The sequence below is a fragment of the Musca autumnalis genome, unplaced genomic scaffold, assembly GCF_047663935.1.
Source record: "Musca autumnalis isolate F117 unplaced genomic scaffold, ASM4766393v1 scaffold_3, whole genome shotgun sequence".
Classification (NCBI taxonomy): domain Eukaryota; kingdom Metazoa; phylum Arthropoda; class Insecta; order Diptera; family Muscidae; genus Musca; species Musca autumnalis.
Window position 1 is genome coordinate 168161914 of NW_027411866.1, and position 24492 is coordinate 168186405.

Genomic DNA, 24492 nt, shown 5'->3' on the forward strand with positions numbered 1-24492 from the left:
ATGTTGATGCTGTTGCTTTACACTTCACTAAACTTGGCAATCAGATGGCTTTGTTCTCAATGAATTTGTCATGAGCAACAAATTTGTATTTATGAACTTTTTCGAAAAAAAAATGGAGGAGTATCGAAATATGAATATAGAAAATATTTTCACTATCAACTTGAAAATGAACTTGATAATGAAAAGAAAATATGAAAATATGTTGTTATTCGTTGTGAATAAATTGAATTCTGGAAAGTAAAAAATCTAAATAGAGATTGTGAAGGCTGGATTTGCAGCACGTAGGAACGAACACCTTTTAATATAAAATATAGTGGCGCAGATATTTTTTGTAGGAGAGCACAAGTTTAACGTTTTCGAAATTTATTCTAAGTTCATCTATTGTTATAGGACGAACAATTAGTTAGTTGCCGCCTACATATTCATTGCAAACAGTGGCCCAAAGTGTCCATCTATAGTTAAAAATCGTAGGTCATGAATTCCAAGTTTAGAATATGCAAAAGTAACAAATAACATATTAATTTTGTATTTCGCAGTTTATTCCACATTTAATTTGTATACTTCCAAAAGACCATGTACAATTTTATAGTCTCGGTAAATCGTGTACTATATCGCGTTACCTTCAAACCACATATTTTAATATTAAACTCTGTAATTTATGTAAACAACTAGAGAACATGATTGCTGTTTAGTTTCCCATACTTAAACAACAGACGTTCTCCCCCAAATCTCACATCACCACAAATTATATAACAGACATTGAAGTTAGAAAAAAGTTTTTTTGTAAAGTTTTCATTTTTGTGAACATCCACCAGCGGAGCGGATTCATAATATGTTAGCATGAAAAGTCAATATGTTGCTTGTGTGTACATACATATGTATATAGAGTATGTAAATGAAACATCCGTTTTTTTTTGGTATATCAAGCAGTACATAAATGGATAATGATGTTGATTGTGACTTTGGAAAAGTTTAAGGAAATTTAATTTTAAATAATACAATTTCAGTGGAAAGTAAAATAAAGGATTGTAATCAGGAATATTATTTTCTGACCATTCATTGGCTTAAAAATAAATATTTGTTTTCGTGGGAGTTAAGGGGTGGCCCCCACTTGTAATTTTCAGAAAATCGAAATTTTTTGATTGGTTTATATGGTTTATATTATCCTGTTTAACCTGCAAAAAATTTCGATCATCAAGCTTAACTCTAAACGGAAAAATTAATAAAAAAAACAAGTAAAAAATTATCAGTCAGCTTTGCTGATAGAGATATACCCTCAGCCTGTGTATATTGAAACAAATTTTATTTTTTTCAAAAAAACGCATGTGTTTAGGTGGTTTTAAAAATGTTGGATGTATGAACATACAAAAATGTTGATTAGGATTAAAGATTATGGAAGTGGATCACCAGCCACTACATATGGTGCCATAGGGGGTTTTTACACCCTTCGGGCTGTCTGCCCAAAAAGTATGGACTTGCCCTGAAAAAATTGTTACCATCGTAATTGAGGCAGCGAATGCAAGTTGCCTCAACAAACATCAAAGTGATTCGATAGCAGGTCTTAAAGTGAACTTATCCCAAATTTTGTGTGGGAGGTACCGGATGGAGTGGACAAATATAGTCCATATTTGAACCTGATCTAGGATGTGTAAAGTATGGACCAATTCGGCCACTCCCTTCAAGAGTTACCGTACGAACAATTTTTCCAAACATTTTGAACTTTTGTGGGGGAGGTACCCGAAGGAGTGGACCGATATGGCTTATCTTCAAACTTAATCTATGTTTGGACAAATATTACTAAGACCAAATTTTGGACCGAATCGGCAGATCCGTTCGAGAGTTATCTTGCGCTCCAACCACCTCCCACGGTGTCATAGGGTTTTTTTGCAATTTGGGGCTATTTTCTCAGGAAGTATGGACTTGCCCCTGAGAAACTTGTACCGTCGTATGGGGGGCAGTAAATACATGTTGCTAAAACAAAAATCAAAGCGATTCGAGAGCAGGTCCCAAAGTGAACTTATCCCAAATTTTGTGTGGGAGGTACCCGAAGGAGTGGACCGATTGAGTCCATATTGGAAACTCATCTAAGTCTGGTAGACATTTCACGATTTGCAAGGTATGGACCAAATCGGTTACTCCCATCAAGAATTATCGTACGTACAAATTTTCCGAACATTTTCGAACTTTTGTGGGGGAGGTACCGGAAGGAGTGGACCGATATAAATCATCTTCGAACTTAAACTAAGTTAGGACAAAATATTACGAAAGCCAAATTTTGAATCGAATCGATTGATCCGTTCGAGAGTTATCGTGCGCTCCAGCCAGCCAGACAGTCAGACAGACGGACGGACATTGCTCAATCGACTCCAAATTGTCTAAAATACATTTCGTTCAAATTTACTTGGGGTCTAAAACCATTATTTCGATGATTTCGATGATGCACATTTTGCCCATATGAAAGTGTATATACCCTCGGTAGCATAAATGCGGAGGATATTAAAACAACTCACGGATCGTTTTAAAATTTGTACGGATAACGTCCGCATATTTCAAGTCCTTACTTCCTGAGACAATTACCTTTGAAGCTATAAAAACCTAGTGCCGTCAACTAAAATAGCTAGAGCCCAAGATTATTATAGAATAGATTACCTTAATTGGTGCGAAGTTTGCACATCGTAATAGGTCTGCCTCATACGAAAGTTGTGATTACATGGTCAAAATAATGGTGAATAACTGATGAATGTACCTTCTCAGAAGATGTCTATATAAAAGATGTAAACAATTTACCAGACAGCTTTGCCGATAGAGATATACCCTCAGTCTGTGGCTGCACAAAAAAACAATAATAGATACTGTGGGCCTAAATGTGTACATTTTAGTAGGTGAAAGTGAAATAAGTTTCGAAAGTTTTCAGTGTACATTTTTAGGCGTCTGTCTCGTAACTATCATAAACAGTGGGCATAATTTTGCCTACTGACAGGCGTACTCAGCTCAGTCTACATAGGTTAAACGAACTCCCCAGAACCTTGTATAACGAGTTGGTACGAGTGGCATGCAAAAACATACGAAGCTTAGATTTATATGAGTGGACTTCGAAAACAAACACTCGGGAAACCTATACAACGGGTTGCTACGAGTGGCATACGAACACATGCTCAGGGGAAAAACTATGCTTGGAGTTATACAAGCTACGCTCGTATTTATACGAGTGGATTTCGAAACACGGGTGACGTAGGGGATGAATGCTACCAAGCAACGGTCTTGACCGGCTTTAACATGGCAAAGCCCAGGATTTATCTTGGTCCCTCTTTCATCTCAAGTGGACACTGACCTCCCCGTGGTGTCACCTGGGGAACTGCCTTTAACACCCGTTAAAGGTAGTGAGCTAACATGTGCCGCGCGTTCACCCATAAGAACGTTAGAAACTTGGGTTTGGGCGTCGGGTTAGTAACCCTCCCCTAGAAAAAACATCCTACTATGAAAAAACGAAAGAAAAGAAAAACAAACCCATCTAAAGTTAACGAACCCCGCAAACGTTTTAAGGACCATGATCTGCGAATCTGCACCTGGAATGTTCGCACTCTTTATACAGAAGGTGCAGTCTTCGCATTGGCAGACGTACTTGAAAAGTACAAGGCCGATATTACTGCCATACAGGAAATACGATGGATTGGGAAAGGCGTCACAACAACACCTAAAGGTGACGCACTGTATTATAGCTGCCATGACGTAAAGCATGAGTTTGATTGCGGATTCGTAGTTAGTCGGAGACTAAAACATCTGGTATCCAGCTTCACCCCAGTGAATGAAAGACTTGCTGCAATTCGAATAAAAGCTAAATTCTTCAACATCAGCTTTATTTGTGCTCATGCTCCCACTGAAGAAAAGGACGAACAGACTAAAGATATATTTTACGAGCGCTTAGAAGAAACATATTACCGTTGCCCTGCCCATGACATTAAAATCATTCTAGGCGATTTTAATGCCAAAATTGGAAAGGAGAATATCTTTGGCCCAACAGTCGGGAAATTCAGTCTCCACAGTGAAACACCTGACAATGGTATGAGGCTGATAGACTTTGCAGCTGCAAAAAACATGGTAGTTAGCAGAACCAGATTTAATCATCTCGATATTCATAAGGGCACCTGGCTGTTTCCAGATCAAAGAACAAGTAATCAAATTGATCATGTTGTAATAGATGGAAGACATTCATCCAGCGTGTTGGATGTACGATCGTTCCGAGGCGCAAACATTGATTCGGACCACTACCTTGTTGCAGCAAAGGTACGTACCCGTCTAAACGTTGCAAATAAAGCACGAACAGACTCAACGCGGAAGTTGGACATCGATAGGCTGCAAACACAACAGATAGCCACAGCATATTCCACTCAACTAGCCCAATTGCTTAATGCGAGCACTCCTTGTCCCGATAACATAACAACACAATGGCAACATATTGCCCACTCCATGCAAACAGCCGCAAAATCCATACTTGGATTCCAGAGACCTCCACAAAGGAATCCATGGTATGACCAGGAGTGTCGTGCTGCTACCGAAGAGAAAAATGCAGCATATAGAGTTACTTTGAAATCAGTAGCAACGCGTAGCGCGCGTGAGAGATATCGGGAGAAAAGGAGAGAAGAGAAACGGCTTTACCGCAAGAAAAAGAGAGAAATGGAAAGGCGGGAGTGTGAAAAAATCGAGATGTACAGGAGACAGAATGAAGTCCGAAAATTCTACCAAAGAGTGAAACATCAAACAGATGGCTTTGGTACAGGCACATCCTCCTGTAGAGACCTGCAAGGTAATCTGGTAACAGATACAGATAGCGTGCTCAGGATATGGAAGGAACATTTCTCCAATCTGCTGGTATCCAATAGTAGCGAAGACGATGATACCACAGATCCAATCCCAGTAGATGGTATAGAATGTATACCGCCCGACCAAGATGAGGTAAAAACAGCAATCAACCGGCTGAAGAATAATAAATCAGCAGGAGCCGATGGCTTACCAGCCGAGCTGTTTAAAACCGAGGCGACGCGCTGATAAGGTGTATGCATCAGCTAGTTAGCACCATCTGGCAGGAAGAACGCGTACCCGACGATTGGAACCTGAGCATCCTATGTCCCGTCCACAAGAAAGGAGATAAGACTGTATGCTCAAACTATAGGGGCATAAGTCTTCTCCCTATTGCCTATAAGATAGTGTCAGGGATATTGGGCGAACGACTTAAGCCAATGGTCAACGAAATAGTTGGACCATACCAATGTGGCTTTAGACCTGGCAAGTCCACCATTGACCAGATATTTACCCTGCGGCAAATCCTAGAGAAGACCCAAGAGATGCAGATCGACATATTTCACCTTTTTGTCGATTATAAAGCAGCATTCGACAGTCCCCTCCGATCAAAGGTATTCCACGCAATGTCTGAATTTGGTATCCCCGCAAAGCTCATCCGGCTTTGTAAGATGACTTTAACTGATACTAGGTCCTCAGTTAAAATTGGAAAGAACCTCTCCGAAGAATTTTGTACCAAAAGAGGTTTCAGACAAGGAGACAGCCTTTCGTGTGACCTATTCAACATTCAAAGGTAATACGAGAGGCAAATGTTAAAAGAAAAGGCACAATTTACACCAATAGCCACATGTTACTTGCCTATGCTGATGACATAGACATCATGGGACGATCAGTAAAGGAAGTAACTGATACCTTTAGGAAGGTCGAAGCAGAATCTGCGAAAGTGGGTCTGGCGGTAAACGGCGAAAAGACCAAATTGATGGTGTCGACGCGCAAAGCGGAGCTCGGACCAACTGTGGAAGTTGGTACCTACAATTTTGAGGTAGTTAAAGACTTCGTCTACCTCGGCACTGCAATAAACACAACAAACAACATCAGTTGTGAAATAAGAAGAAGAATTGTATTGGCCAACAGATGCTACTATTGTCTAAGTAAGCAATTTAAAAACAAAACCACATCTCGTCAAACAAAAATAACACTATACAAAACGCTGATACTACCAGTGCTAATGTATGGCTCCGAAGCATGGGTACTTGCGCAAGCAGATAAGGCAGTGCTTGGTGTGTTTGAGTGGAAAATTCTTCGAAAGATCTACGGGCCGATTTGCGTTGACGGTGAATATCGACGTCGTATGAACCACGAGCTATATATGCTATACAAAGACATGGATATAGTTAAACGTATCGAGATGCAACGATTGCGTTGGCTAGGTCATATCATGAGAATGAGCGATGATGAACCCGCTAAAAAGGCGTATGAATACATGCCACATGGCGGTGCACGCAGAATCGGCAGGCCTAAGCTTCGATGGAGCAAACAAGTGGATGAAGAAATGGAAAGGCGCGGTATTCCAAAAAGTCAAGCGAAAAACAGAGAGGAATGGAGATCTTTTCTTAGTTCGGTCTATGGAACAAATGTTCTGTAATGGGCCAAGTAAGTAAGGACTTCGAAACACACACTCGTTGGAAACAGTAGGGATCACGGCCAGCTTGCAGCCCCCAAGGTTAGTAAGAGGCATTTATTGTCTGGATATGGACATTCTTGATTCCTTATCCTTGCAATTAATGACCTTGACACTCTTGTAAACTGCTGCCCTGCCAAAACCGGTCATCTTACAGTCCATCTCGTCAGAAGTTATGACGTCGTCAGAAGTTACGAACGTCATCTAAGGCGATCATTCCCCACATATCAGGGGGGAAAATGTAGCTTGTCACCAGTAGCTTTTATGGTTTTCGCCCCGAGCTACCTTTGCAGGCTTTGCCAGGTTGAACTCCCTTAACTATCTGGTGAACGAACAATTTGGCTTACGAAGCCGGGTGACTGCTCGATATCCTCTTAACCTCTTTACACACAGCTATTGTGAAGTGGTTCTCTTTGGGCCACTAGCCTGCTTTAAGGTTAATGGACCGTTGTATCAGCCATTGCACTTTCCGCCATCGTTGCCACCGAGTTTATAGTGATGTGTTAACCCTTGCAAATCCCGTTTTCCCCAGCACCTATAGCGGGAATCACTGGCGGAACTGTCACACTAGCTCTTCCATTTCACCGACTTCGGAGCGGGAGCCACCTTGGTGAAGTCCGATCATATCGTTGGACCGATGGAATTAAGATGGCTGGCGCCGTTGGTGTCCGCGAGGGACCGCACCGGTTATCCGAACTTAGCTGTATCCGGTGTAGTCAATGCATTTTTTCGACAGGTGACTACCTCCTGTGTATAATCAAGAAGTCGAGTATTTAACGATATTCCTCAAATTTTCGATATTCACATTCATTGTTGCCGAAGTCTGGAAAAAGTGCAGGGTGGAAGCGCTACATAAGACAGTCGAGGATACTAGCAGAGGTAAATTATAAATAACAATTAAAATTCATATTTTATGAATCTTACTGTTTTCTTTCGCATGGGGGAAAATATCAAGCATAAAATTATCTACTACACTGTTTACCTCATGAATTGCTGAAAAAAGAATGTCACTGAAATTCCAGGGCCACGGTAGAACAATTCCACCAATTATCAAAAAATCCTTGAGTCATTTTCACAACACTCTGCGACAAGCTGAGTAGGTCCTCAATTCCCCATTTGGCAGCACTAGGGGAGTAGATAAAAAAACCTTATTGACCATATAGCGTGATAAGTTGCATTGTGGTGAGTACAACGCATTGGAAGGGTATTCACATCTGTCAAGATGCTGCCCTGAGTACTGCAACAGAGTGTTTTTCATGGATTTATCATTAATACGCTTTCTTCGGAATAATGACTTGTTAAAAGTCATTGTTTCAAATTCCTGATCAATCATTGTCAAGTCGCCCTTTTTGACCAATATATCATCGAACATGTAATCACGCCCATCAAACGAACACGCTCGATGGAAGAGATGGTGTCTTCTCTTATTTTAATGTGTGTCCTTTTACATAAAAAATACTCAGAAAATGTAAGCAAACTTTATGCTGAGATGTGGTGTTGCCTTGCATGGGACTCGAACTAGCACATTAAGCGGGTAAGCCGGAAATGCTAACCATTGGAACCCAACCACACTATCGACACCATAGTTCCAGATCGACATTATATCATCACCGAATCGTCAGTTCCAAACTAATAAAAAACGAACAACAACCGGTCATAATTTGCTAAGCACTACAAAGGAAGGAAAACTAGAGTTACAATGGTTAATCCGACGAGGAATGCGAAGTTCAATCTTTTTGGCGGTATCCGAAATAAGTAAAACATAAAAATTGTTTTTTTATAAAAACCATTGTTTTTTATAAGTTCTGTACTCAATGACCCAAATGTCAAAAATCCATTCAAATAGAACCTTTCTCTGTTGTACAAATTACAAATTCCCACAAACTACACAATGCAAGTCAAGAGGAAAAGTTTTATATCGACACCTCCAAATAATAGTATGCTAAGTCTAAAAAGTGAGTTTTGCAGGAGAAGCTCTCAAAGTTTGGAAATTTTTTTGAACTTCAGTACTATGCTAAGTCAATATTTGTTTATAACTTCTGTACGGATTGACCGATCATTACCAAAATTAGACAGAATTTAAGTTAAAGGACGTTCGACACCTCCAAATAATAGTTTGCTAATTCTGAAAAGCGAGTTTTGCAGGACAAGCTCTAAAAGTTTGGAAATTTCTTTGACCTTCAGTACTATGCTAAGTAAATATTTGTTTATAACTTCTGTTCGGATTGTCCGATCATTACCAAAATTTGACAGAATTTAAGTGAAAGGACGTTAAATATAAAAATGTAAAGAACTTGAAAACATGCTAAGTCGACTTAGCATACTATTGTTTGGAGGTGTCGATATGAGGGAGCAAAATGTGCACAGCACTCACTGCACAAGGCCAATCGTGAAAATGAAAGTGTAATCATTTATTACACGGGATATCATAAAATATCCATAAATAAACTGTTAATGGCCAGACATACGTACATATGTACATACATTTATAACATGCAGGAATCTGTGAGAACAGAACTCGTTACGACTAGGACAATGAATAAATACATACTCGTATGTATGTTCGTCCATATCAATGGAAATAACAGCGGTATCAGTATGCATAGAATTTAGTAGAATACATGCATTTTGAATTATACTCGTGAATGAATTCATGCAAGCATTTCACACACACTGCCCAGACATGAAAGTGTCAATACACATAAACTCAGCCACACGTATGCACATCTCCGACTTTCACACTGCCACTGATATGCAATTTTAATATCATGTGCCATGTTGTTAATGGCATCGATGTTTGTATTATGACCACTGGTAGACAATAAATGATATTATTGACCATCACCTACATACATCAACAACAATAACAACAGCTGACGGAATTTATATGCAATTGTTTAACTGTGCTGTGGCAAATGTCCAATTATGTTCAGATGGGAAATTTCGCGGTAACAAATGGCATTAAAGTGTAATTAATTATTGTAACCAATAACTGAAATGTATGTGTTTATGAATTGTGGTAGAGATGAAAATACAAATAAATATATTTTTTTGTGAAAAATTGAAAGTGTTACGTATCATATAAAAAAAATCTGAAAAATATTAAGGAATTCAAGCAAAACTTCTTTTAACATCACCTAGGGAAGAATTTGAAGCTTACAAGATATGTCAAATTCAGGAGCAAATAAGTTAACGGGGAAATATTGATTAAATTTTACTTAAGTGATACTATTTAATTTTAAAAAAGGCGAATTACGCGATAACATACTGTATAAACTTTTTCCAGTCCAGTCCAGTCAAAATAGACATTGAAATAGCAAAAAAATCCCACAAAACTGAATTTTGGTGGAGAGCTAGGGTTTGCCAGTAGAGGCAATATCCTAAAAGTCAATCCATTAAACCCGTGTGTGCAAAAACAGTTATTCGGCGTCAAAGGTAAAAATTTAGGGATTTTTAGGGTAGGCAGAAACATTCTCTACAAGTATAGTCTTTATAACTTTTTTCCTAGAAGGGACCATTCTTGACATATGGCGGTTCTAAAAAACACATCCTTGAAGAGCGAAGTTATGACTATTTTCAAAAAATTCAAAAACTCGGATCGTGTTTAGTAAAATTATTCCATGTTAGAGTCATTTGCAAAAATATTCCATTTAACTAACCCACATGTATAATCGAGAGCCCAACGAGAAAGACCCAACGAAAAATCTCCTTTTTTAATTTCTCTCAAAATTTAGGGTTTGTTGCGCTGATTACGGAAATGTATAATTTTCATGGTCGGCGTTTCCAAAAAGCCAGAATTAAAACCGAGTTATACCCGGTTCTACTGAACCAATTACTGCAAAATGGGGATCGTTCCAATGAATCCGAGTTTCAACCTTTCAGAATTCCCAAACTGTTAACATATTCTATATAGTATGACTGAAATTCTTTAAAATGAACTGTTTTAGGAGGGATCCCATAATGTCGATTATTAAACTTATACCCATACGAAGACGAACCCTGGTATCTGAACTTTGTTTACTATCTATATATATAAAAATGGTGTAAAAAATGTATAGTAATTCATAAAATGGGAACGGCTAGGCCGATTTCTGTAAAATTTTTTGTCAGTTATTCGTATTTTCGAGGAGAAGGTCTTTACGGAAGAAAATTTTGGAATATCTCTCTGGAAAAGTCGGAAAATTGGAAATATCGAAAATTGAGTTTTTGTATGAAATTGTATTCCTTAATAGCGAGACGAAGTTCGCCGGGTCCGCTAGTCAACTATAATAATGTTTTTTTCTTGTTCAAAATTTTTTTATTTTATTTCAAATTTCAAATTATATTTTCAATAATTTTGTTTAAATTTACACACGGTGCTCTTGAGACAATTTTAAATGAAAGGTGCTTACACCTTGGAAGTTTTTGCGGATTCTGAAACTACAATGTTTATAGATGAGAAAAATCGAAAAACAAAAAAAAAATCGCCAGAGCGCTTTTTATATAAATCGCGATTTATGTTGACATTTTTATGGGGTAGTTTAGGTTTTCACGATTTTGCTTAGGAACTGCAAGTCCTATCAAAATGGGACTTAAGAAAATATTGTAGCTATGAAAATTCTCTAAAAGATTGACCTCTATGGTATTCTCGTCGGTTTTACCGTTTTTGAGATATAGAAGTTCAAATTGGGACAATTCAAACTCAATTCAATTCTGTATCGCTCCCTTATAAAACAATGTCATGAAGGGTGCGCCTTAACTAACTTTTGATGAAAACCGCTTACACAGGGGAAGTGTTTGTGAATTCTGAAACAGCAATGTTCACAGATGAGAAAAATCCAAAAACAAGAAAAAATCGCTGTAGGGATTTTTAAATAAATCGCGGTCAAAATTCACATTTTTAGGTGTATTTTAGGTTTTCACGATTTTGCTTGGAAACCGCAAGTCCAATCGAAATGGAGCTAAAGAAAATGTTGTAGATGTGGAAATTTTCTACAGGATTGACGTTTATCATTTGTTCCCAGCCTGTACCATTTTTGAGATAATGAAGCTCAGTTTACATTTTTAGGTTTTTTCGTTAGGGTTTCGCGAATTTGCTTGAATACGGTAAGTTTTATCGATATGGGACCTGAGAAAATCTTAAAGCTGTGAAAATTCTCTACAAGACTGGCTTAAGTTACTTATCCTAAGTTGTACCATTTTTTTAGATATATAAGTTTAAGTTGGGAATTTGTTGTTTTATAAGGGGGCGATACAGAATTGAATTGAATTTGAATTGTCCCAATTTGAACTTCTATATCTCAAAAACGGTAAAACCGGCAAGAATACCGTACAGGTAAATCTTGTAGAGAATTTCCATAGCTACAATATTTTTTTAAGTCCCATTTTGATAGGACTTGCGGTTTCTAAGCAAAATCGTGAAAACCTAAAGAACCCCTAAAAATGTCAACTTAAATCGCGATTTATTTAAAAAGCGCTCCGGCGATTTTTTTTGTTTTTCGATTTTTCTCATCTATAAACATTGTAGTTTCAGAATCCGCAAAAACTTCCGGATGTAAGCACCTTCCATTTAAAATTGTTTCAAGAGCACCGTGTACATTGTTAAATTGCAATCTTTAAATATAAGTTGAATACTTTTTATACATATAAATTAAATTAAATAAAAATAAAAATTAAAATTTTAAAAGGAAGCTGTGTTGGCATTATTATAGAAAAATGGATAAAATTCTAAAAAATGGGTTGAAGCCGATTTCTGGCTTAATCTTAAATTTTATAAACCTATGCCCAAAGAAAGACTCAAAGAATACTCCAGAGGCAACATGATACTAGCGTATGAGTTTTCGATATATGCAGTGCATCTGCCTTAAATTGATGCTGACATTTTGAAGCCGGAATTTCATGTTCTTTTTTAATTTTTTTAATAATCCAGACGCGCAACAATATAATATTCTAAACTCATAATAGGATTATAGAACTCGTGATTTTACGTCGTTTAATGTATATTTCATGAGTGTGCTCTCTACAGCATCCTAGTAATGGAGTCTAAAGGCCAAAATTTGATGCGTGAATTTTCTTAAAAAAATATTTTTGGGCTAAAATTTACAAGTGTCATTCTATATCCTTTGAATCCCGCGTGAATTTAGGTTTAGATCTAATGAGTAGATCTAATGAGTTCTTCCGCGTTCGAATCCATCCACTAAAACGGTGGATATAGACAGTGTTTGAATTTGCTACCAGCACAGCACTGAAATCACTAAAAATATGCTATTGCTATGCTGTGCTGTTTTCAAAAACAAAATCGAAAACTGTTGCTGTGCTATGCTGCGAACATAAAAGTAGCACAGCACATGGTCTATTCTGTGCTTCTGAAATCTTCACAGCACGTAGCATAGCATAGTCATCCAAAATAAAAACGAAAACTGTTGCTGTGCTATGCTGCGAACATAAAAGTAGCGCAGCACATGGTCTATGCTGTGCTTCTGAAATCTGCGAAGCACATAGCATAGCATAGTCATCAAAATGAAAAACGAATGCTATTGCTATGCTGTGCTGCAGACATTTTAACAGCATAGCAAACAGCCGCAGTCAAGAAAACAAAAACGAAAACTATTGCTGCACTGTGCTATGAACAAAATCAACAGCATAGCATCAAACATAACCCAGAAAAATGTTTGATGGCAAAGAAGTATGTATTTGAAATATAACAAAATTTGCTATTGAGCTGTGAAACCATGATTAATTGCACATTTCGATATTTTTAACACACTACTATGTCTTTTAATTGACAAAACAGTAATATATAATTTTTTAAAGTACCAAAAAATCTCTTATGTAAAATTGTTACGAATCTCTTTACCTGAATGAAAAATTTAAGAAATAAGAAAAGAAACCCCATTACTATTTGGTGATTATTATTATTGGTCGACTGTAAAATGCCCAAACATTCCTGTATGTTCTGGAACTAAGTAATTGTTGTTATATATAACAAAATTTCAAAGAAAATATTAAATAATTGATCGTTCTAAAAATGTTTTTAGGACAAATATAAAAACATTTCGAAATACCGAAATATAACAAATTTGACACAAGATATTATAAAAATATAGTAACAATAGTTTCTTGACACAAATTTATTTAGTCGGGAACCACACTAGCATGAATTTCATTAAACAACTTAATAACATTTTGTGTTTCTAGATCAAGTTCTATAGTAGAGTAAAATCGTGAAATTGCTGTAGTGGAGAATTCGATCTAAGAACGCCTTATTTCATGAAATTTAATAAAATTCTCGCTAGTGGCGTCCATGGCTTATGAAAGCGAATTTAGAGTTTCTAAATGCATGTTATTGCCATATGTACATTTTTTATGTATGTACTAGAGTGGTTTTAAAAATCGATGTCGAATTTTTTATGCGGCACCCTTCTAAAACTTTTAGTTTTGTTAAAAATTAAGATTGTCATGGTTTGAGCTCAATCGGAGTATGTTAAGACGTGCCACTGGGACCCTTTATATAGCCAAAATTAAAATCTGACACAATTTTCAAAAATATTTGTGGGATTACTTGTTTAGCAACTTGTAAATGTTTTCATCGATTGGACAATAAATGTGATCTGTTAAGTGATTTTGTGAAAATTCGCCAATACAAATTAAAATTAAAATTGGTCCCCATTTTATAGGGCCAAAGGCGAATTTTCACAAAATCACTCTATAGACCACATTCATTATCCAATCGATGAAAAAAGTACCATGTATGTACCTTGTAAGCAATAAACCTTGTAAGCAATTATTATAAGTTTTCTTTTACTATTGGATGTATTTGAAAACGCAAAATAAACGAATTTGAAGACATTAAAAATATAATTTTCACATTAAAAGTTAATGCTAAGAAAGTTATCCTTGAAAGTGAATGATCCCTTTTAATATTATTTTAACCGGAACGCTAAAAAATCTGATCGAAAAATCCAAACATAACCAAAGAAGGCTTATTTATAATAATGGGGGTTAGGGAGTTTGCTGGGTTAACATTAATTATGCTATGCTATGTAGAAATGTTTACAGCATAGCAGAGCACAGCAATCGTTTTTCGATTTCATGACTATGCTATGTGCTATGCTACTTTTATGTTCGTAGCATAGCACAGCAACAGTTTTCGTTTTTGTTTTTGAAAACAGCACAGCATAGCAATAGCATTCGCTTTTGATTTTGATGACTATGCTGTGCTATGTGCTGTGAAGATTTCAGAAGCACAGCATTGACCTTGTGCTTTGCTACGTTTATGTTCGCAGCATAGCACAGCAACAGTTTTCGATTTTGTTTTTGAAAACAGCACAGCATAGCAATAGCACTCGTTTTTATTTTTGATGCTGTGGCTATGTGCTATGCTGCGTCACATTCACAGCACCAGCATAGACCTTGTGCTGTGCTGTGAAAAACTAGTAGCAAATTCAAACACTGGATATAGATACCATGAAAATAGGAAAAACTGAAAAAAAAATTTTTTTTTAAAAAAATCCGCGTCATAAACCGCGATTTTCTTTGAAAAATTTTACATAAATGGAATCCTTTATACGCGATTATGCTAACGAGGGTATATACACTTTCATACGGGCAAAATGTTCCTTATCGAAGTAATGGTTTTAGACCCAAAGTATGTTTAGAAGAAATCCGTTTCAGACAATTTGGAGTCGATTTAGCAATGTCCGTCCTTCTGTCTGTCTGTCTGGCTGGAGCGCACGATAACTCTCGAACGGATCAACCGATTATGTTCAAAATTTGGCTGTCGTAATATTTTGTCCAAACTTAGTTTAATTTCGAAGATGGGTTATATCGGTCCACTCCTTCCGGTACCTCCCTCACAAAAGTTAGAACATGTTCGGAAAATTTGTGCTCACGATTACTCTTGAATGGAGTAACCGATTTGGTCCATACTTTGTACATCGTAAAATTTCTACCAGACTTAGATGAAGTTTCATTATGGACTCAATCGGTCGAATTCTTCGGGTACCCCTCCCACACAAAATTTCGGAAAAGTGCAGTTCAGGACCTGCTCTCGAATGGCTTTGATTTTTGCTGTAGCAACTTATATTCACTGTCACCCATACGACGGTACAAGTTTCACCAGGGGCAAGTCCATACTTCCTGAGAAAATTGCCTGAAAGGTGCAAAAAAACCACCATGACACCGTGTGTAGTGGTTGTAACGCAAGATAACTCTCGAAAGGATCTACCGATTCGGTCAAAAATTTGGCCTTCGTAATATTTTGTCCAAACTTAATTTAAGTTCGATGATAAGTTATATCGGTCCACTCCTTCAGGTACCTCCCACACAAATGTTCAAAACTGTCTTGAAGGCAGAAACCGATTTGGTCCATACTTTAAAAAAAAAAAACATTGTTCCACAACATCCCATACGGGACAAGGGAGACTTCCCTCATATCAATGAGTGCACCCCGATTCATATTTAGCTCAATGATATGGGACCTACTGTTTATTGCCGAGTCCGAACGGCGTGTCATAAGACACCACTTGTGGAGAAGTTTTTCAATGCTGAAATACTCAGGAAATGTCGCCAACATTACTGAGGGGTATTTTGCCACGGTTGAAAAGTGTTTGATGTTGCTTGGCCGGGGAATCGAACCCCCGACCTTCTGCGTGCATGGCGGGCGTGCATACCATTGCACCACGTTGGCACCCATACCCATGGTCCATACTTTACACATCCTAATATATCTACTAGATATAGATCAGGTTTGAATATGGACTATATTTGTGCAGTTCTTCGGGTACCTCCCACATACACTTTCGGATAAGTTCACTTTAAGACCTGCTCTCGAATAACTTTGATTTCTGTTGAAGCAACTTGCATTCGCTGCCTCAATTACGACGGTAAATGTTTTTTTTTTTTCAGGGGCAAGTCCCTACTTCTTAAGAAAACAGCCCGAAAGGTGTAAAAACCCCCATGGCACCATACGTAGTGGCTGGAGAGCATGAAAACTCTCGAACTGTTCAACCGATTTGGTCCAAAATTTAGCCTTCGTCATATTTTGTCCAAACTCAGTTTCAGTTCGAAGATGGGCAACAACAAAACTTCGAATCTCCAAATAATATTAATAATTGTTCCACAAACATCCGAGGCGGGACAAGGGAGACTTCTCTCATGTCAATGAGTGCACCCTACAGTTTATCGCCGAGTCGGAACGGCGTGCCCTAAGACATTACTTGTAGAGAAGTTTAACATGGCTGAAATACTCAGGAAATGTCGCCAACATTACAGAGGGGTATTTTTCCACCGTTGAAAATTTGATGTTGCCTGGCCGGGGAATCGAACCTACGACCTTCTGCGTGCAAGGCGGGTGACATACCATTGCACCACGGCGGCACCCAATCTCCAAATATTTTGTCCAAATTTAGTTTAATTTCTAAAATGGCCGATTTTGATCTTCTCCTTAGGGCACCTCCCCCACAAAAGTTCAACATTGGTGTCCAAGTGCAGTTTAGGGCCTGTTCGAAGATCTTTGGAAGTGTATACCGATGCTGTTCGTTGTGGTCCTGTTTACAGCCATATTGTATATATACTGTATATATTAAAAAGTTATGACTCTCAAAATAAGGTCCACTTCCATAATGAACTATGTCGGCCCATTCCTTTAAGTACCTCCTCCGCAACACTTTTAAACTTTAATTATAATCCACATATTTGTCGGCAACTTCAAATGTCCAAAGAGAGCCTAAAATTCTGAACAGACTCTGAATACATTCGATATGTCCGCAGACTGAGGGTATATCTCTATTGGCAAAGCCGACTGATACTTGTTTATTTGTTATAATAATTTGTTCTTAAAAACAGAAGTAAAGCCGCGATAACTTTTGTCTGCAACAACTGGGGAATGTACCAAAATCGTAAATGCAGCGCGAAAAGAAAAAGTTTAATTTTTTGCAAATGGAATATGAAAGAATTAGTAAAATTTTCCATATACCTTTCATTTGTTTTTAATATCATAAGGGATAGAAATCAATTTTAAACCAATTTGGAGGCATAAAAAATATAATTTTAACATGAAAAGTTTATGCCAAGAAGGTCCTCCTTGAATTTTAATGATCACTTTTAACTTAAAGTCAACCTGAAGGCTATAAATCTTTTCGCAAAATCCAAACTATAACAAAATAAGACTTATAATAATGGGGGTTATTCTGTTAATTATTTGAACATTTAACGTTTTAAATATTACACACACTTTTATATATTAATTCCATATTATATAACATAACATGTTTTTACATGAAATTACCCAAAATAAATGTATATCCATTTAATTACAAAAAGTAAATAACATTTTGTACTGTACAACGTTGCGTATGAGTTATTCTGATACACACAGATTCAATATTAGCATAATTTATACGCACGGATGTACTCAAACAAAACAATATTTCATATTTTGTTGCGAGCATTATATAATTTTTGCTTTCAACTTAACTCAGCAGCAACAAAACAAAAACTTTGTTTTAATAATATTCTTTTATTTATATTTTATTTTCAGTTCATCTGCCACAGAATTGATATCTCGACGTGGAGTATTTTCCCGGCATCATTATGGTTCAGTGGATCAGGTAAGAATGAAAAAAACAATCAACGATTATAATGTTGTTTTAAAATATCCCACGATATGCGAATGCTTTTTTGTTTAACACCAGGATTATGTTAACAGAAAAAAAACATTAATTTGTTTTGAAAGGAAACACGTTTTAAATAAAAACGGAAATTAATTTTTAATCTGTGAAATTCCGACAAGGTATATGTGCGTGTTGCATTTGTTAAAATTAAAGTATGTACCTACATACATGTCAGAAGCAAATGTTTTAATTTGTATTCCAAAAAAGGGGGATATTTGAAGTATGATGAAAAACAGATTTTTCATTGAGATTGAACAAAGTAATGTACAGCAGGTTTTCATGTGGCATGAATTTTGGGGGTTCTTGATGTTTTTTTAACCAAGAAAGGTGGATACAGGGTATGTTGGCCTTGATGGTCACCAAATTGAAAAAATGGGTTTGTAAACAAACTGTTTGAATCGAGCATCTTCATACATCTTCTTAAAAAACTCAAATTTAAAAACACTCAAAAATGGGTCAATGGACAAGATTTGAATATTTGTAACTAAAATATACAAAAAAATTCTATTGAATCTGAGAAAAATTCGAAGATGGTGTTTATTGGTCAAATCCTTCCGGTACCTCTACCACAAAAATTCCAAAATTTTCGTTTAAATGAACGGAGAAACAGATACCGTCCAAATATTTTATACAAACTTAGTCTAATTTTACGGAAATTTTTACGGAAGCTATTGCTTGTGGTTATGTTTAAAGCCATGTTATGTTTATACCCTCAGCCTTCCGACAAAAGAGGGCGACCCACAATTCTTTAAGTCCTACCCCCTAAATTTTTTCTATGTGATCCAACAATTTTATGGCTAACAATTAATTCTAACACGGGCGATCTTTGTTTCCTTAGTAAATTGAATGGGGCCAAAGTTGCATTTTCACGAAAATTCTCAAAAGGCTACATTTATGGTCCAATCAATTAAAACATTTTACCAGTTCATCGTTATGACTAAACAAGTGAGCAAAGGCTATAGTCGGGACGGGGCCGACCATGTGATACCCTGCACCACTACCCCTGTGCATAAGCTTTTCACTGGTAAAAAATTATTTTAGGGAATTTGTCTCCAAATGAGTTTTTCCCCATTCCGACCCCTAAATATTATCCGGCTATCACCAAAATCAATAGGCTTCTTCCTATGTGGGACCCGCATCAACTCCCAAAAAATTCGTGACGATCCGATTAAAATTGCGACCTGTAGCGTCATTACAAACAAATTGGAAAATAGGATGCATTACCGACTATTGCGATATCTCTGTTGTTTGAACAGCTACGACAACCTACTTTACATCGTTGTAAAGGTATTATTTTCTACTTTCCTTGCCAGGTTTTGCTTTTGATATACCTCTTAAAGAAACAGAGATATTGGCTTTGAAATAAAACGTAGACCTTTTCTCCAAATAAGTTTTTGCCCATTCCGACCCTAGAATATTATCCGACCATCATTAAAATTAGTAGGCTTCTTCCTCTGTGGGACCCCTAAACTTTCGTGACGATCCTATCAAAATTGCGACCTGTGGCGTGATTACAAAAAAATCGGAAATGGGATCCATTATCGACTATTGCCATATCTCTGCTATTTGACCACCTATGACAACCTAATTTACATCGTTGTAAAGGTGATATTTTCTACTTTCCTTGCCAGATTTTGCTTTTGATATACCTCTTAAAGAAACAGAGATATTGGCTTTGAAATAAATTGTTGACTTTTCTCCAAATAAGTGTTTGACCATTCCGACCCCTAAATATTATCCGACCATCACCAAAATCAATAGGCTTCTTAATCTGTGAGACCCCCATTAACCCTGAAATTTTCGTGACGATCCGATCAATATTGCGAGCTGTAGCGTGATTTCCAAAAAATAGAAAAATGGGATGTATTACCGACTATTGCGATATCTCCGTTATTTGGTTACCTACGCCGACCTAGTTTGCATCATTGTAAAGACGGGATCTTCTACTTTCATAGTCAGGCTTTGCTGTGATATTTGTCAATATAATTAAAATCGCGAAAATGAAAATTGGGGTTTTATTTGCTACTATTGCGATATCTTCGTTGTTCGATCACCTACGAGCACCTACTTTACATCATTAGAAAGGTGATATTTTCTGCTTTCATTGTCAGATTTTGCTTTTGGTATACCCCATATAGAAGCTGAGATATTGGCTTTGGAAAAAAACGTTGTCTTTTTATCCACCTAAGTTTTTTGCCCTTTCCGACCCCTAAATATTATTCGACCATCACCAAAATCAATAGGCTTCTTCCCCTCCGGGACCCCCGACAACATCCAACATTTCGTGACGATCCGATCAAAATTGCGGCCTGTAGCGTGATTACAAGATTTAGATGGACAGACGGACAGACGGACAGACGGACGGACGGACGGACTGACGGACGGACACACATAGCCAGATCGACTCAGCTCGTCGAGACATTCATTTTGATATATATAAGTATGGGTCTACGACCATTATTTCGATGCGTTACAAACTTTTTGGCCAAAACCAACTTATAATACCCTCCTCACATAGTGGTGTAGGGTATAAAAACGAATCGTACAAAAATAGTAAAAATCGGATAGGACTTTGATAAAATTTGTTCATCTATGGGACTACAAATCAAACTTCAGAGAATGTTCGTGAAAATGCAACTTTGGAGCCATACATATTACTATGGAAACAGATCGCCAAAAGATTTTATAAATAAGGTTTTTGGATCAAATGGAAAGTTTTTTGGCGGTAGGAAATTCAAAAAATTGCTTTCCCTTATATACACTTTGATACGACCCAACATTTATCTCATCAAACTAATGGTTTTAGGCCCCCAAGTATGTTTGGACAAAATTCATTTCATACAATTTGGAGTTGATTTAGCCCTGTTCATCCGTCTGTCTATCTGTATGATGGTGCGCACTATGATTCTCAAACGGATTAACCGATTCGAACAAAATTTACACTTCTTAATATTTTGCTCAAACTAAGTTAAAGTTCGAAGATGGGTCATATCGGTCCAATCCTTCAGGTACCTTCCCCACAAAAGTTCAAGATTTGTCTGTGAAATGGTGCGAACAATAACTTTCGATTGGAGCAATCTATTTGGTCCAAACTTTGCACATCGTATTGTTACGGAATTAGGTTTAACTAATCTCCGTGTAGACGTTGTTTTATTCCCCGATACGATTTGTACCAAATAAAACAGGGTTCGTTTTAGATTACGTTTCTACAATGCTTTATTTACTTTATTACACTTATTCAGAACCGACTTTAATTACAAAGCACACAGCAAGTCTCTAGTTAGCACGCAGCTCTTATTTAACCGATCTGTTCAGTTCAACGCTTAAAACACAACTACTCCAATATTGCCGCTCCTCCCGCTATTTATAACCAAAATCTCCTTGGTCTAGAATTATCCACAAAATCTGGCAACATCTCGAATCTGTGCAGCGAACACACAGACGCACATTCGCACTAAGCGAACAACCATACTCACATACATACAAGTAGACAAGCGCAGTAATGACGCAATTACAACAACAAACAAATGCAAGAAATAAGAAATGACAACTAAACGATAGTTACATGATTATGGCAAAACAAACAAAACACATTAATAAAAGGTAAAGTAACAACTAGAATAATGAAGAGAGTTCTACATGGTAGTTGTTGTTGCTTAAATAAAGTAACTGCGTAATAAAACTTTACGTTACAATTCAAATTTTTAAATTAACGGAAATTAAACTAAATTAACTTAAACCTATCAGTTACATTCGTAACAGTATTATTCCTTTCAGATCTAAATAGTATACCTCCAACACCAAATTCGTAAAAAGGTTGTCCTTGCTGCCTTTTTTCGACGGAACAATTTTTTCGGGGGCAAGTTCGATCAAACTATATCTTTGTATGTCGATAAATTGATATCCTATATCACTATGAAAAACTGGTTTAATGAATTCAGTCGTGGTCGACACTCGCCAAATAACAAAGGTCGTGAGGGTCCAGAAAAAAATTAATCCGTGCGTGAATAGATAATGCTAGATCGCCATGTTATATATCGTGAGATAGAGGTATTTCTTCCACCAACATACATTTTATATTACATGAGTACCTGGCCGCAAAAATGGGGTTTGCTCGTTAGATCCAGCGATTAAATAAATCGCTCAAAAAAGCCTCTTGTCGATTTGTGCAAAGAAATTGTGAATAAATACGATCGCGGTGCTTCAAACGACGTTTTTTAAGTTCGTCACTTACGACGAATCTTGTATCTATACGTATGAGCCCAAAACAAAAGATCAATCGACCGTGGGGGTCTTCGAAGTCGAGGCAAATCTAACGAAAGTTGTTCATGGAAGAAGCACATTGAAGCAAATGGTCACCTGTTTCTTCCGCTAAACTTGCTTTTTGGTACTATATGGCTTGAGGAACAAAGGACGGCCAATTCTGGGTGGTACACTACAACTTGTTTATCTGAAATTTCCGTAGAAATTCGAAAAACGAACCAGAGAAGATGGATCATTAGGCACCGTGACAATGTGAGCTCTTACACATCAATTCAAACCGGCGCACACTGGTCGAAACCACTGATCTAGCAGCACGAAAGTCAAAAAATGAAACTATAAAACTGAGCTTTTTTTTCCATTGTATCCATTACAGATACTCTGATGACTAATATTTTGTTTTTACTTTGTTGTTGTTGTAAATATTCTCTCAGCTATTCACTATCCTATGCAAGAAACTTTGCTGCAGCAGATTTTAAGAAAATTTTTGCAAAATATCTAACTTCATATTTGCTTAATTGTTAAATAAATTCATAATAAAACTAAACATAGTTAATTTATAATTAATAGAGGTGGGTGTAAACCCAGCAAAATGTTTGTAGCCATTCTTAGGAAAGTGTTTTTTTAATCAGAATAAATAAAATGCATTTATTATTTGTGTAAAAAAGAGTACTAAGAACTTTATTATTTTAACACAAATTATAAAAAGTATCCATTAAGTTTAATCGCTATTGTGTTTACTTCTTCTGCTCTCCGTCCTCATGTTCCGCTCATCCAAAATGTCTTTTTATTTTGTCTTCTTATCATCAGCTCAGCTTTCGGCAAGGACTCCAAATCCACCCCAAACATTCTACCCCAAATTTTGGACCAAATCAGTTGATCAGTTCGAGAGTTATCGGATGCTTCAACAAAATTAAAGTGATTCGAGAGATGGTCTTAAAGTGAACTTATCCGAAATTTTGTGTCGGAGGTAGCCGAAGGAGTAAACATATATAGTCCATATTCGAACCTCAATTATATCTGGTAGATATATTAATATGTGTAAAGTATGGACCAAATCGGTCATCAATAGTAATCGTGCGCAGAAATTTTCCGAAGATTTTTGAACTTTTGTTGAGGAAGTGCCTGAAGCAGTGTACAGATATGGCTTATCTTCGAGCTTAAACTAAGTTTGTACAAAAGTATTAAGAAGGCCAAATTTTAGACAGAATCGGCAGATCCGTTCGAGAGTTATCTGGCGCTCCAACCACTACAGACAGTGTCATAGGTTTTTTGCACGTTTCAGGCTTTTTTCTTAGGATGTATGGACTTGCCCCCGATGAAACTTGTACAGCGAATACAAGTTGCTACAACAAAGATCAAAGCTAAAAAGCAAATCACAGAAGGTCCTAAACTGAGCTTCCGGAATTTTGTGTGGGAGGTAACCGAAGGAGTGGACCGATTGAGTCCATATTGGAACCTCATCTATGTCTAGTAGAAGTTTCACGAATTGCCAAGTATGGACCAAATAGCTTACTCCATTCAAGAGTTATCGTGCGCACAAATTTTCCAAACATTTTCCAACTTTTGTGGGCGAGGTACCGGAACTTAAACTAAATTTGGACAAAATATTACGAAAGGCAAATTTTTGACCGAATCGGTTGATCTGTTCGCTCCAGCCAGCCCGACATGCAGACGGACATGGCTAAATCAACTTCAAATTGTCTGAAACGGATTTCGTCCAAACATACAAGGGGTCTAAAACCATTATTTTGATGAGGCACATTTTGCAAGTATGAAAGTGTATATACCCTCGTTAGCATAAATGCTGATGGTATAACTGTTGTTTGGGACCAGTAGCGACATAGTTAAATAGCAATAAACTTTCAAAAATTTAGTTTTGTGTTTTTCATTGTACTATACTTTTGTTAAATGCAGCGTAACTACCAAAGTTCTCTAATGTCCAGCCCAATTCTTTTTTCTTCAAATAAAATTGGACTTCCTAGATTCCGAATAATCAGCTTTTGGCTGGAAATAGCCGCAAATCTTGCTGATAAATTCATGGAAAATGTAGTTTAAATCCTCAAAATACCAAAAATTTGTCTGTACAGTTATATGGGGGCT

The 24492-nt window shown here is 37.0% G+C and overlaps 1 protein-coding gene across 11 annotated transcripts in view; it reads left to right on the plus strand.

The window, feature by feature from the left end:
• LOC141398080 (GTPase-activating Rap/Ran-GAP domain-like protein 3) overlaps positions 1 to 24492 on the plus strand; it is a 390292-nt gene that overhangs the window by 208531 nt on the left and 157269 nt on the right. For all 11 annotated transcript variants that reach the window (XM_073975254.1, XM_073975256.1, XM_073975263.1 and 8 more), the window contains one exon: positions 17997 to 18066. In XM_073975254.1, the coding sequence (XP_073831355.1) occupies positions 17997 to 18066 (70 nt within the window). The remainder of the gene's footprint in view (positions 1 to 17996; positions 18067 to 24492) is intronic.